The 13,707-nt window shown below is 46.0% G+C and overlaps 1 protein-coding gene across 1 annotated transcript in view; it reads right to left on the bottom strand.

Annotated features, from left to right (window-relative positions):
• LOC103801183 (histone deacetylase 4-like) overlaps nt 1-11,528 on the bottom strand; it is a gene marked incomplete at both ends in the record, with an annotated part of 31,664 nt that extends 20,136 nt beyond the window's left edge. The window contains one exon of the mRNA XM_009073588.1: nt 11,407-11,528. Coding sequence (XP_009071836.1) covers nt 11,407-11,528 — 122 coding nt within the window. The remainder of the gene's footprint in view (nt 1-11,406) is intronic.
• Between the last annotated feature and the right edge of the window lie 2,179 nt (nt 11,529-13,707).

Genomic DNA, 13,707 nt, shown 5'->3' with positions numbered 1-13,707 from the left:
CTGGGCAGCCTGTGCCAGTGTCTCACCACCCTCACAGGGAAAACTTCCTCCTAATAGCTAACCTAAATTTCCCCTCCTTCAATTTGAACCCATTACCCCTTGTCCTATCACTGCAGTTTCTAACAAAGAATACCTCTCCAGCTCCCCTGTAGTCCCCTCAGATCCTGGAGGGTGCTCTGAGGTCTCCACACAATCATAATATACATTTGGAACACATACTATTGAAGACAGCAAACTGGTCTCAGCCCATGTGATACCTGAATTCACTGACAATGAAAGTCAAAAACATTTTCATGAAAAATACAATAATCATCCTGCAAAGTCTTCTCTGAATGAAGACAGAGACTTATAAACTGCTGAGAACTCACTGCTGTTAGTGCAGACCATTCCCAGCTCCTAGCTTCCCATCCTCTAACCATCTCGTTCCCAACCAACCCAGTGGTAAACCTAACTCATGGGGTCAAAAAAGATCACTATAGGAATGGGTGACACAACTGAGATCTTGCTGCTTGGTCAGCATGGAGGATCCCCATGGGACTGAGACGCTATCTGTGATGTGCTGCTGGAACGGGCAACTCCACACCCTTGGAGTCATCGGACCCCAGAGTGAGCTGGCTGAGGGAAGGATGCCAGGGGAGAGGGAAAGAAAACACCAAAATCAAACCCCACAACTAATCCAGGTGACTGTTCTGTTGGTTCACCAAGCAACTCACCTTGGAGTCAGATGAGCCTGTCAACTGGAGCCATTGAAAACTCAAGGAAAAGGGCATGAGAATGTGGCCAAGGAAAGTCAATGCCAGGGAGGAGAAGGTTTGTTTATTTGGGGAACAGCTTGGTTACATCATCACAGCCACAACGTTAAGCTGTATCTAAAAACACATCAGACACTTGGAGAGTTCCTGGCAGCCAAGGGTCGGTGTGGGTGTATTTCCTGTGGCCACAGTCTGACTTGCTTTGTGCACATCACACTTTCGAAAGACTCTCTTCAAAACTTTGGCTGTACCCAAATTCTGGGATTCCACCTCTCCAAAAATCAAAGCAGAGCTCCTGGGAAAGCCCGATGCCTCTGGGTTGAGCACACCTGGCAACAGCGCACATGCTGATCGAGTCTTTTATATAGGTAACAAAGCACTGAGCCAAAATTCCTCCAGCAAGATGATGTTCCCTGGGAAGTTTCTGACCTCTTGAGTTTTGAGTCGAGTATCTGCTGTGCGGCTTGAGGGCTCCTGACACTTCTGAGATGTGCAAACTGGCCCCATCTTTTCCCTTCTCCAACCTCTTAACAATTCTGTGGCTCAATCCCTTTGAACCAGCAAATCCTGTGCTCACACCATTAACAACCAACACACTCCAGGGCCAATAGGCTACATTTTCTTAGAAGAATTCAAATAGGGTTTTTTTAACTAAGTCTGGCTACAGCTATAGCTCCCTACAGTTGCCTTTGACCACTGGGTCGCGTCAAAGATCAAGCCTGACAACATTAATTGCAGGGCTGAAAAAATCAGAAGGCAGATGAATTCAAGATCAAATGCTTTGAGTTAAGCCATCAAAACAGGTCTTTGATGAAAGTTTTGGGACGGATAAAAAAAAGTAAAGAGCTTCTCATGAATGTTTTGGACAGTAAAACGCCAGCAAGGGATAAAGGGAGTCCTAAAAAAAAGTCTCAGACTTGAAGCATCTGGAGATGATGCTTAAAATGCAGAATCGAGTGCATTAGCAAGGGGGGAATCATCTTAGAGAGCATTTGCATATAAAATGGCAGGGGATTGACTGCAAATATGCTCCCAGGGCAGTACCAGAAGAATGGACCAGTTCAAACACAAATGAACCAAAAAACACAACAATAAATCTGTGTCTGAGCCCAAATTCCATTCCTATGCTACTTCCACCCTGTGTGGTGTTCAGCTGAGGGATGGTTTCTGCTGGCAACACACGAGGAATTGTGTGGCTTACAAATACAGGTCATGGGTTGGTTCAAAACAACTTCAAAATGGACAGGTAAACATAGGATTTGGGCTCACAGCTTACCCAGTGCTTCCCATATGTAAAGCCACACTAAAAACATCCTTCCAGGTGACACGAAGGGAATGAACATAGCAAATCACATCCTTAAGAGATAAAACACCTCCAGAGTAAGTTACTGCAAAGGCAAATTATTGGAATTTGTCAGATCAAACTATTTTAAGGCAAAATCACTGCATTTTCCTTCTCTGCTTCCTCAGCTGGAGGATGGAGTTTGGAAACACCAAAAGGACTATTTAAAGAACTGCTCTGATTTTGTTGCTTATGCCTTAGATATAATCCCAAATCTAACATGGCATCAAGACCTCAGAGACCATAATCCCAGCATGGATTTAACTGGGTCCCTGAGAGCCCAAAGCAGGTGAATTAAAACTCAGCACAGCCTCAAACTCACAGATTTACACAAAACCTGTTTTATAGGAAAGATGGAGCTTCCAGCAGAGGCATTTCCAGAGCTCAAACCAGGAATTTCAGCCTATTCAGGTGAGTTTTAGACTACTCTACAATGAAAATACCTGTAAAGTGAAGAGACTTGTCCCTCATGGGCAGAAATTTAAGCAACACCTGTCAATACCTGATTGTCAACACAGGTTCAGTGTCTTCCAAACAAAGGCCATGAAGTTATCAAAAATCCCATTCAGCAAACAAATGCAGTCCATGCCCAAGTCTGAGTCAGCTCCCACAAAGCCAGAGGGATTTCTTAAGCAGTGACATACATAATTTGGCCTATAATAAGGATTTATACAAAGAATATTTTGTTTTCCTCCAAGTAAATTAATAACCAGAACATAAACCAAAAGCTTCCCTAGTTTTCACAGGTTCCAACCCAAGTTACCTCTCTTATACGTCACTGAGTGCAGCAGGACCCATGTAATCCAATTCTTCCAACATTTATGTCATTCCCATTTTTTTTCCCTAGAATTGCAGCCCCTAAGCTGCGGAACTAATCGGACGTTACGTCTATGGAAGTCAAAATAACACATAGTCCTGGGCAGAGCTTGCCCTGTTCCGATTCTCCATCCACATTCATGGAATAAAAGCAAGCAATGCACCATGCAAATTCTGCTCCCAGTCCTGGAACATCATGATTCCAGCAGCTGCAGACTCAGAAGGGAAGTTATTCTTTTATCGGTCTTATTTTTAAGCTTCAACCTAAGCCTCACCAGTCAGGCAAAGGCCAACAGAGCTGTCTTGTCTCTCTTCTAACATCCAGGTCAATCCATGAGAAAAGTCCATGAGGAGGAGGGATATGGCTGTGGAAATTAGCCTTTAGCACAACCCAAAACTTCAATAAAGAGCAATTATCTTTTGCTTAAGCAGGAGAGACCACACGTCCTGCCATTGAGGACTAACACCCCAATGCAGCTGCTTGTCTCCCTGCCTGCTCCATCCCAGACCTTCATGTCTCCTCCCTGAGCACGGTGTGGTCTCTCCTCTCCCACAACCATGACTTATCTAGTCTGAAGGACCTGGTTCCACTGGACATGGCAAAGTTCACCTATGGGCAAATAAAAAGAGTGAAAAATCCATTTCACTGTGACCCCTCTGAAGCCCATGTGAGCCAACATTCTTGAGGTTCAAATCTTGTAGGCATCAGCATGGAGCACGACACCAAGAACTGTGTCCCACAAAGGTACCCACAGAAGACAGGGAAAAAGAGGCAGCAGAAAATTCCCAAATTAGGCAGAAAGCCAAGAATAGAAGCAAGACAGTCTGTTCTTCTGTAGAAACAAACTGGGGTTTATGATCTTCCTTTCACATTGGTTTGGCATCACCTGAAAAATTACAGCCTTCCAGTGCCTGCAGGGGATGACAAAACAGAGGGAGAGGGAGTTTTGACAGAGGCAGACAGTGATAGGACAAGAGGAACCAGCTGAAACTAAAAGAGGAGAGATTAAAGCTTTATCCAGTCTGGGAGAGGTGGGGGTGTTGAGCCTGGAGAAGAGAAGGCTCCAGGAAAACCTTAAGAGTCCCTTCCAGTGCCTAAAGGAACTTCAAGAGAGCTGGCGAGGGATTTTGGACAAGGTCCTGGAGGGACAGGACAAGGGGGAATGGCTTCACACTGACAGAGGGCAGGGTTAGATGGGATATGGGAGGGAAGGAATTCTTCCTTGTGAGGGTAGTGAGGCACTAGCACAGGTTGCCCAGAGCAGCTGTGGTTGCTCCATTCCTGGCAGTGTTCCAGGGCAGGTTGGATGGGGCTTGGAGCAACCTGGACTAGTGGAAGGTGTCCCTGCCCATGGCAGGGGGAGGGACTGGATGAGCTTTAATGTCATTCCAAACCAAACCACTCTGTGATTCTGTGATCACACCCTTTCTGTAGGAAGTCACTTCGCTTTCAGGTTTGAGACTACCAGTTTATTTCCAGTAAGTGTGTTTAACAATTTCCCTGGATTTTGGATATTCCTCTCAGTGTGTTATGCGCAGGCTGCAAGAGCGCACAGACTCAGGCTCTGCCAGGGGAGGTGTGGGTTGAATATTAGGTAGAGATTTTATACTCACTGGAATGAGTTGCCCAGGGAGGTGGTGGATTCACCATTCCTGGAGGTTTTCAAGATGAGACTGGATGTGACATTTAGTGCCTTGGCCTAGTAACCATGGTGGGGTTGGACTTGATGATCTTGGAGGTCTTTTCCAACCTGGTTGATTCTATGATTCTATGTCAAATCCACTATCTATCCAATCTAAACATTACATTTGGATTAGAGACACTGACATCCTCCACCTGGAGCAGCAAAAAATGTTTGCAACAGGGATTTCTCCTGCAGTCAGTGCCTCCCTCAGCACAGCACAGCCTGAGGTCCAACCACGCCAGCTGGAGGGACAGTGTGCGTGGGAAAGCAAAGATGGTCTCGAACATGAGTGACACTCCACACCACATAGACCCCAGAGATTTTCTCTAGATGATACTCCCACACTACACTGGGTTTTCAGCCCACTCTGTTTTCCTCTAAATCATCTCTGCCCTAAAACAAATCACTCCAAACATTCCAACAGGCAGAACCAGCTCAGAGGGGTATTATGTTTTTCCTGACAAATACAGCACTTTGACTATCAACAAATACTTTCATTTTCCATTTTCTTTTTTTTCAAATGCAAGAAGTTCAGAGCAGTTTCACCTGCTTAGTTGCAAATAATACTCAACTCTGTGTTTCTGCAGTACCAACATCACAGAACCATAGACTGTTAAAGGGTTGGAATGGACCTTAAAAAACATCTAGTCCCAACCCCCTGCCATGGGCAGGGACACCTCCTCACTAGATCAGGTTGCTCAAGGCTTCATCCAACCTGGCTTTGAACACTGCCAGGGTTGGGGCAGCCACAGCCTCCCTGGGCAACTTGTGCCAATGTCTCACCACCCCCACAGGAAAAAAAGTCTTCTTAATATCATCATGGGATGCTGGTTGCTTTCCTCTCTCAGGGACCTCTTTTGCATGGAAAACGAATCACGGAATCATTAAACCAGACCAACAACATCAACCTTTTTCTATCTCTTTTTGGAGGCTGGTGAGTTGGAAGCTGTTGTGGACTGTCAGCATGGGCCTTCCTCAAACAGTGCTCACCTTTCTCAAACAGTGGTGAAACTAAGGAAAACCACTGGCCAGGGCCCTCCAAGTGGCAGATGGTTTGATTCTGCCTGTTGGCACCACACAGAGGCAGGCACAAGGACAGGTCTCCTTTCCCTTGCATTCCTTTACTCCTTGAGGGACATCAAGGAGTGCTGCTCTCTACAGCTCCCTGACAGTTGGGTGCAGCCAGATAGGTTTCAGTCTCTACTCCCAGGTAACAAGTGACAGGACCAGAGGAAACAGCCTCATGTTGTGCCAAGGGGAGGTTTAGGTTGGATATTAGGGCAAGTTTCCTCGCAGAGAGGGTGATCAGGCATTGAAACAGGCTGCCCAGGGCAGTGGTGGAGTCACCATCCCTGGAAGTGTTCAAAAGATGTGTGGATATGGCCCTTGGGGACATGGTTAGTGGTGAACATGGTGACTGGACTGGGTTGAAGGTTGGACTTGATCTTAGAGGGCTTTTCCAGCATTAAGGATTCTGTGATTCTATCACTGCGGCAAATAATAAACTAAACTAAAAACCTCCCCCTGGAACTTTCCTGCCAGTTGTTGACTATGTGGTCTGTGAAGCCTGAGGACAGTTTTGCTTTCCTTTACCACAAAACCTGAGACACAGCACCTTAACTATAACCAGTTCTTCTTCTGTCATGACTCATAGAAGGCTAGAGACGTGGCTAGATGAGAGGTCTTTGGGTAGTTGTTCTTCTCTGGTCCCCAGAGAAAAGTAGTTCAAAGAGGGCCTGTGACACTTCCTGTATGTCATTTCTCCCCAGATACATCCCACATGCACACACAGTTACTATCTAGGCATGAAATTCAGAGACAGACACCTGCCAAAGGTGTCTGTAAGCTCCCAGTCTGGCACTCAGTCCAGTCCAGCTTTGGAAACCATAGGATTCCAGAATGGTTTGGGCTGGAAGGAATCTTAAAGTTCATCTCATTCCACCCCCTGCCATGGGCAGGGACACCTTCCACTACACCAGGTTGCTCCAAGCCCCATCCAACCTGGCCTTGTTGGTTTCAGTGGAAACTCACACCCCGAGATCCTATCCCACAGCTCTGCAGCAAAAACATATTTGGGACCACAGGAATCCTTTGCCTCCTTAAAATCTTCATGTCCCTTAACATCCACCTGATCTTCTCCCTAGCCCAGCCAGCTGTGATATTGGAGAAAAATGAAGAGGCAGGACCCTGAACCTCAGCAGTGCTTCACAAAACAGGGTCCTGAGCAAACTTGTCTAGTGGAAGGTGTCCCTGCCCATGGCAGGGGTTAGAATGAGATGGTCTTTGAGGTTCCTTCCAACCCAAACCAGTTTGGGACTCTGTGACATGGTCCAACTTTGCACAGGATGTAAAAAAACCCCAAATCAACCAAAAAAAAACCAAGAGGAAAAGCATGTTAAGAAGCTAAATAACTTCCTTTAAACCTCCACGATGGTGGTGGTGTCAGTTTTCTAATTAACAGCATGTTTTAATACATCCACTGCTCACATTTCAGAAAGCAGGGAATGCCATTAACCACTTTGTTCCTAGGGAGAAAATGAGGACAGAATTCCTTAGAAATGCAGAACTGAGAAGCTGTGTTAAAAACCACTTCAGCAGCTCCAAGAAAGCTGTTGACAAACAACTTTTGGGGTTATCAAAACAGCTTTTCCAAAGGTTGTCTCAAGACAGACTCCAAAATCCCTCTGTAAGGATTCTCCAGAGGTTTTCCTCAGCGGATCCCAGCGCAGCACAAAATGAAGCATCAGTAAATCTGGAGGACACCAGCCTTGATCTGAGGGCTGAAAAGGTCACTTAAGAGATTTCCCTCTCAACAGCTGCCAACAAAATGCAGAACTAAAACATATATAGGATAAAGGAAACCATCCAAAAAGGGAAATAAAAATCCTTGTGCTAATCCAGGCACCGAATAGCAGAAGCATGAGCAGCACCAACTGAGCCATTCTCAGGTCAGTTAAATAAAAGCAGAACCTCAAGTGCTTGGAAGTGAAATGCATCCCTCAGCCAGGCTAAGAACAGGATTCAAGCAATCAGCAACTGCACCAGGAAAACAATTCCATACAGAAACCAAACAGCTGAGAAAGTGGAGCATAATTCTGTAAAACAAATCAGGCAGAGTAGGATTTCAAGGCACAGGATGCATTAGGAGCACACTGCAAGAGTTGACTGTTGCACGTGCGAAGGCTTTCAAGCACTCTTAAGACATCATTCATGCACACATGTCCCTCTCCCATAACCTGTGACCACATCATGAAGCTTTAAGTAAGAGTAAAGACACAGAGTTTTTAAAACTCAGTGCAGGTGATGTATTTTATAGAATCCCAGACTGGTTTGGGTTGGGAGAGACTTTAAAGCTCATCTCATTCCAACCCCTGCCATAGGCAGGGACACCTTCCCCTAGACCATATTGCTCAGCCCCTGTTTTGTGAAGCACTGCTGAGGTTCAGGGTCCTGCCTCTTCCTTTCCCTCCAGTATCACAGCTGGTTGGATTAAGAACCAACTTGTTCCACTCTGCCACAGGCAGGGACACCAACCACTAGCCCAGGTTGCTCCAAACCCCATCCAACCTGGCCTAGAACACTTCCACAGACAGGGAATATTTATTCTTCCTGAAAATATCTCAAGCTGCAGGACACACTGCTGGCTCTGCAAATGTATCCTGGAAGAACTGTTCATTCCAAATGCCTTCCCACAGCCCCCTAAGTTGCCTTCTCCCCCGCAATGATGTTAGTTGTATTCCAACCCTGGTAATCAGAACTGGATTGCCATGGACTCTGCTATTTGAGCTGCAAATATTTAATCAAATCTAATAAAACTGGACTACACGATATGGTGGTTTTAAATTCCCAACACAAAGCCAGAGCCTCTCCTGGTGCCAAAAATCCGAAAAGCTCACCCATAATGAAGAACTTTATTTAGGATGGGCTCCAGCCTTCCCTAGCCTTTTGTTTACACCAGACTGCTCAGGAGCCTTTCTTCTCCAAGCAACTTAACATTCTTGGCACTGGGATTCCTGCAGGATATTGCTGTGCCAGAGCCTGACGTGCTGTTGCGTTGAAGGGAAAAGAAAACATCCACAAAAAGAATTCTCCCCGACCCTTATGAAAGTGAACTCATTTGTAGCCCAGACCAGTCCCCAGAAGATTAATGCTGGTGTCCAAAAAGAACAAGTATCAGCGTCCTCGCAAACCAAAATCAGCTCAGTGTCTTCCTGTTTGAAAACAACAATGGTTTTACTTGCTTCCACTTTTTATTATTGTGATTAGATCCATTTATCATCCTTAATTCCCCCTGTCTGACAGGGCTTTTATCCAGCGGGAGCCTTACTGAGAACTCCGTTTAGGAAGCAGCACAGGGTGAGATGTGCAGATGTTCTCCTTCTCCTGCAGAAATCCCCTTCCAGAACACTGGGAGCAAAGAAGGACCCGTGAGGTCACAAACGAGGGAGGTTCTAGAGCATGACAAAGCCCATTTATACTGTGGGAATGCCAACAGACCAGTAACAGATCACCTGGTTTCACACGGCATAGGGAAAAGCTAAGAATCTCTTGGAATCAGGCTGTCCACAGGCCCTAAGCGATGGGTATAGTGCCAAGGGATGCTTCCCTCTGCGGAGACACTGATTTCCCAGAGGAGCTTGAAAGGTCATTTATTACCTAGAATCAGAGATTAGAGGATGCCCTACCCTTCAGCAAATCCAGTTTTCTAAGCTCTGCTCTTGGAGTCCTCCAGAAAGGGCATAGTCTAAAGTACTACCCCAATATTTGATCGAGTAGTAAGTGTTTCGCACTCATCACCTAACCAACCCACCATGTCTGGGACAGGGGAACAGAGTCTACTGCACAGCAGATGGGAATCCATCTGTGGATCCATCCTGAAGACCAGGTGCTATGGTCCAGAAAGAGGAATTCCCCAAAAGGCTTTTTAATGCACAGAACTGTGAAGCAGGAGGCACAGGAAGTCTACAGAGGTAATAAGAATTTACTTTAAGGGTGGTGAGGCATTGGCATGGGATGCCCAGAGCCAGGCTGGGAGAGCTGGGGGTGTTCAGCCTGGAGAAGAGAAGGCTCCAGGGAGACCTTAGAGCCCCTTCCAGTGCCTAAAGGGGATCCAAGCAAGACACAGAGGGACTCTGCATAAGAGCCTGGAGTGACAGGACAAGGGGGAATGGCTTCCCACTGACAACGGGCAGGGATAGATGGGATATTGGGAAGAAATCCTTCCCTGTGAGAGTGCTGAGGCACTGGTATAGGTTGCCCAGAGAAGCCGTGGCTGTTCCATCCCTGCTGGCCAGGCTGGATGGGGCTCGGAGCAACCTGGGCTGGTGGAAGGTGTCCCATGGCAGGGGGGTGGAATGAGATGAACTTTCAGGTCCCTTCAAAGCCAAACCATCCTGTGATTCTATGAATGGTGTTAAGCCATCCACTGCACCTAAGACCTGCACCACCTCTGTTAGAAAAGTAACTGCCATGAGGACACTTACATTCCTCCCAGAAGGAAAAGAAGGCATTGCCAGCTCTTGGGAACTGATTTAGAACAGTTGATTTGAGCAAAGGCTGTAGTTCCACCACAGGGAGATGGTTAACACACCATCATCATTCCTTATCACAAGTATAACACACAGTTTTTGGCTGCTGGTGCTCATCCCCCCATGTTTGAAGATCCATAATGTACACCTGAGACCAGCAAGGCAGCACCTGCAGAAGGTGTGAAATTCAGTCACATCCCTCCTTTCCTCTTAGTTCCACTCCACCTGTGAACATTCACCGTCTCTTCTCTCGGGTAACAAGCGACAGGGTAAGAGAAAATGGCCTCAAGTAGTACTAGGGGAAGTTTAGATGGGATATTACAGAAAATTTCTTCACTGAAAGGGTGGTCAGGCATTGGAACAAGCTGCCCAGGGCAGTCATGAAGTCACCATCCCTGGAAGCGTTGAAAAGGTGTGTGGATGTGGCACATGGGGACATGGGCTAGTGGTGGGCTTGGCCGTGCTGGGTTAATGGTTGGACTCAATGACCTTGGAGGTCTTATCCAACCTTCACGATTCAGTGACCTTTTCAGAAAAGTTATTTTTTTGTATTCTGAGGTGATTTCCAACTCCCAGCACTGTGCCCCACCCACGTGAGCAGCACTGCTCCCTGAAGCAGGATGAGCTCTTGGAGCTGACCTATTCCCTCCAGGCAGCGGCCGAGGCTCAGGAGCTTGGCCAGGCTCAGAGTTGAGGCTGTGCTGGCTCAGGCATTCAACATGGAGCTGAGGAGCACAGCCAACCAAAACAACCTGGTTTACATAATACAGAGCTGCGAAATAACTGACCTGCTCAGCCACCATGCAGGGAAAAGCCTAACTGAGGCAGAACTGTCTAGGTGTAAACCAAACCCTCGCAGGAAGCCCTGAGGCTTTGACTGGCAAAAACCTTGTTATTTACATGAAGTATAAGCTTGTCTATAAAATGCAAATCCCCAAAGAAATGAAGTTTTCTTGGTACTTTTCTCACTCATCAAAACACACTTGGACTTCAGACACCTAGATCTCTGTGTTGGCTTTGAATTGGTGAAAACACCTCACAACTGGGGTGTTGACACACAACTCTGCTGTCTGCTGCGTTCGCACACCCGGAGCAGCCCCAACCTCCCTGAGCACTGTGAACACAGTGACAGGTGAAGGGGGAGCAGATAGAGTGGAGGCTTGTTAAGCGAATCACCCTGTGAAACACAACGTTTTAGTCATATCATCTACATTAAATCAAATCAGAAGGGCAAGTGTGACAGGAAGGACAGTTGGTGACACAGCAAACAAACGTGATCCTACCTGTTTTTCTGAGTGGGAAGTCATCTTTGGAATCATACATCCCCAGGACAGGATGGTTGTAGGTGCCAGATACGCCGCTTTGGGGTGGGGAGCTCTGGTCCAGAGAGCTGTGCTGTGTCTTCCTGCACAGAAGGAAAGAGAAAGAGATGGGAGAAGTTTACACCAGCGACACACAAAGGGAATGAGGGCAAAGTCTGTGATCTCATGTAGTGAGGAATGGGACAAAGGCAAAGACTTTGGATCTGGCTTTCTCCTTCTGGGCACTCCTACAGAAGAAAAAAGACACTAAAATCTAATACACAGGGAGGGAACAAATCTTAGTTTGCAGTATAAGAATCACCCTGTTGAGGCTGGCTCCACTCATGAAGGAATTTAACCACAAGTATAAACTTTCAGCCTCTACTTGGGCCGGGGTTTTGCTAAGTCATGTTCTTGAATCTAAGCGTGGGTGTTGTTACTCCTCTCAACCATAGCATGATTGATCAACTTCCCTTCACAGAATAAAACCCAGGCTTAGTCTAAGGCTGAAACATTTAGCCTGGCCAAGAGCAGCCACAAGGCACAGGTGGTCTCCTGCCTTCTCCTTCTCGACCTCCCAACCCAAGCACTTAGGAGAGATAGGGCCAAAGCACTCAGCACCTTACCAGATGAACTTCTCCAGGCTGATAATTTATGGCTTTGTTTGAGCAGGCTGCTGGGAGTAAATTACAGTCTGTTTGCTAAGGATATTAAATAATGAATGAGTTTTCTCAGCCTCCTACCAGTTCTGTTGGCTGAATCTTCCCTACTTAATGACTTGTGCCCAGCTTTGCTGTTTCTCAGGAGCTCCACCAGCCTGGGAGAATTCTCATGTTAGCAGAGTAGGTACTTCAACAGAATGACTTAGCCAGAGAGATATCAAACAACCTTACATTTTAAGTTCAAATAAACAGAATTTAAACCCTGTATTTCTTATAACTAGCAGAGAAAATGGGAGAACACAAAGCAAGAACTTTATCAAAAGAAGGGAATCTATGAAATTTTACATTGTCTACAGACTAGGCATTGTTGGAGACCTTGGCTGAAAATTTTCAACTACAAAAGATTCTTTAAGGAATCAAAATGAGCCATTCCTAGCAGAAAGCCGCATGTATTCCTTTAATTCCTTATGCAGTACCAGTCCCAAATCACCCAATTCCTTGAGTGCAAGCCCAGGTCAGAAATTGACTGTTTGGTGAGACACAGAGCATCGATTCCACTGCAAGTTAAACCCTCCAAAAAATAAAGGGCTAATGAAACAGCAAGAAAACACATCAAATTTTCTATGTGATTTTCTTACCCAAAAATACTTCACAGAGTTACAGGAACATATACATCAACATTTTTCATATCCATAACTCTTCTAGTGGAAAGTGTCCCTGCCCATGACAGGGGGTGGGATGAGATGAGCTTTCAGGTCTCTTCCAACACAAACCATTCTGGGACTCTGTGAGATCTTACCAAGCACTATGATTCACTGTGTTTTCCCAATCCTCCCTCTTTCTATTCCAAATTTCCCTGTGCACACCGGCAGAATAACTTTTCAGGCTCTTTCAGGGCTGTGTTTCTCACTGGCATCCACACATAGTGTTACATTCCCACCCCGAAATGCCCACATGCACACACACTTTAATCATCACCTGCAAGCAAAACAGACCCAAACTGAAAAATATTTGAATCCCTCCTGAAAACAGAACTGGCTTTCTCTGCTGGGATCTGCTCATTCCATGGAAGGGCAGCACAGAGAGATGTTTCACTACCAGGAAGCCTGGATGGAGCAAGCCGAACCCTCAGCCCCATCATGTCACACAGTGACATTTTTGGCTCTATATGAGCAATAGACCTTTTTTTTTTTCTCCTTTTTTTAAAAAAATCATGACTTAAGCTGCACAATAGAGTACATTGAAGCTATTTTCATCACTTTGTTCGGGAATGTGCAGGAATTCAAAGGGCCTGTTTAGATGTGCTTCGGGGCCACTGAATGACAGATATTGAGCTCTGCAAACAGGAACACATTCTATGGCTCCAGGACTAGGATCTGATGCTGATTCCAGCAAAATGCACTGCTCTGCATGTCCCTTCAAGAATTTCAGAGCTCTTGAAGGAAATGAAATTGTACACTAAGCAGAGCTCGCAGCCATCCCTGAAAGCACATCCCTATGTTTAAGGCATTCCCTGCTCTCTGAGGTACTTCAAATACCCACAAGCACAGAAAGAAAGGTTGGACTCAATGCTCTTGGATGATTCTGTGATTTTAAACTTAGAATCATAGAATCAACTGGG

The sequence above is a fragment of the Acanthisitta chloris genome, unplaced genomic scaffold (genome assembly GCF_000695815.1).
Source record: "Acanthisitta chloris isolate BGI_N310 unplaced genomic scaffold, ASM69581v1 scaffold19414, whole genome shotgun sequence".
Lineage (NCBI taxonomy): Eukaryota > Metazoa > Chordata > Aves > Passeriformes > Acanthisittidae > Acanthisitta > Acanthisitta chloris.
The sequence above is the reverse complement of the archived record's forward strand: the minus strand, read 5'-3'. Positions and strand labels throughout refer to the sequence as shown.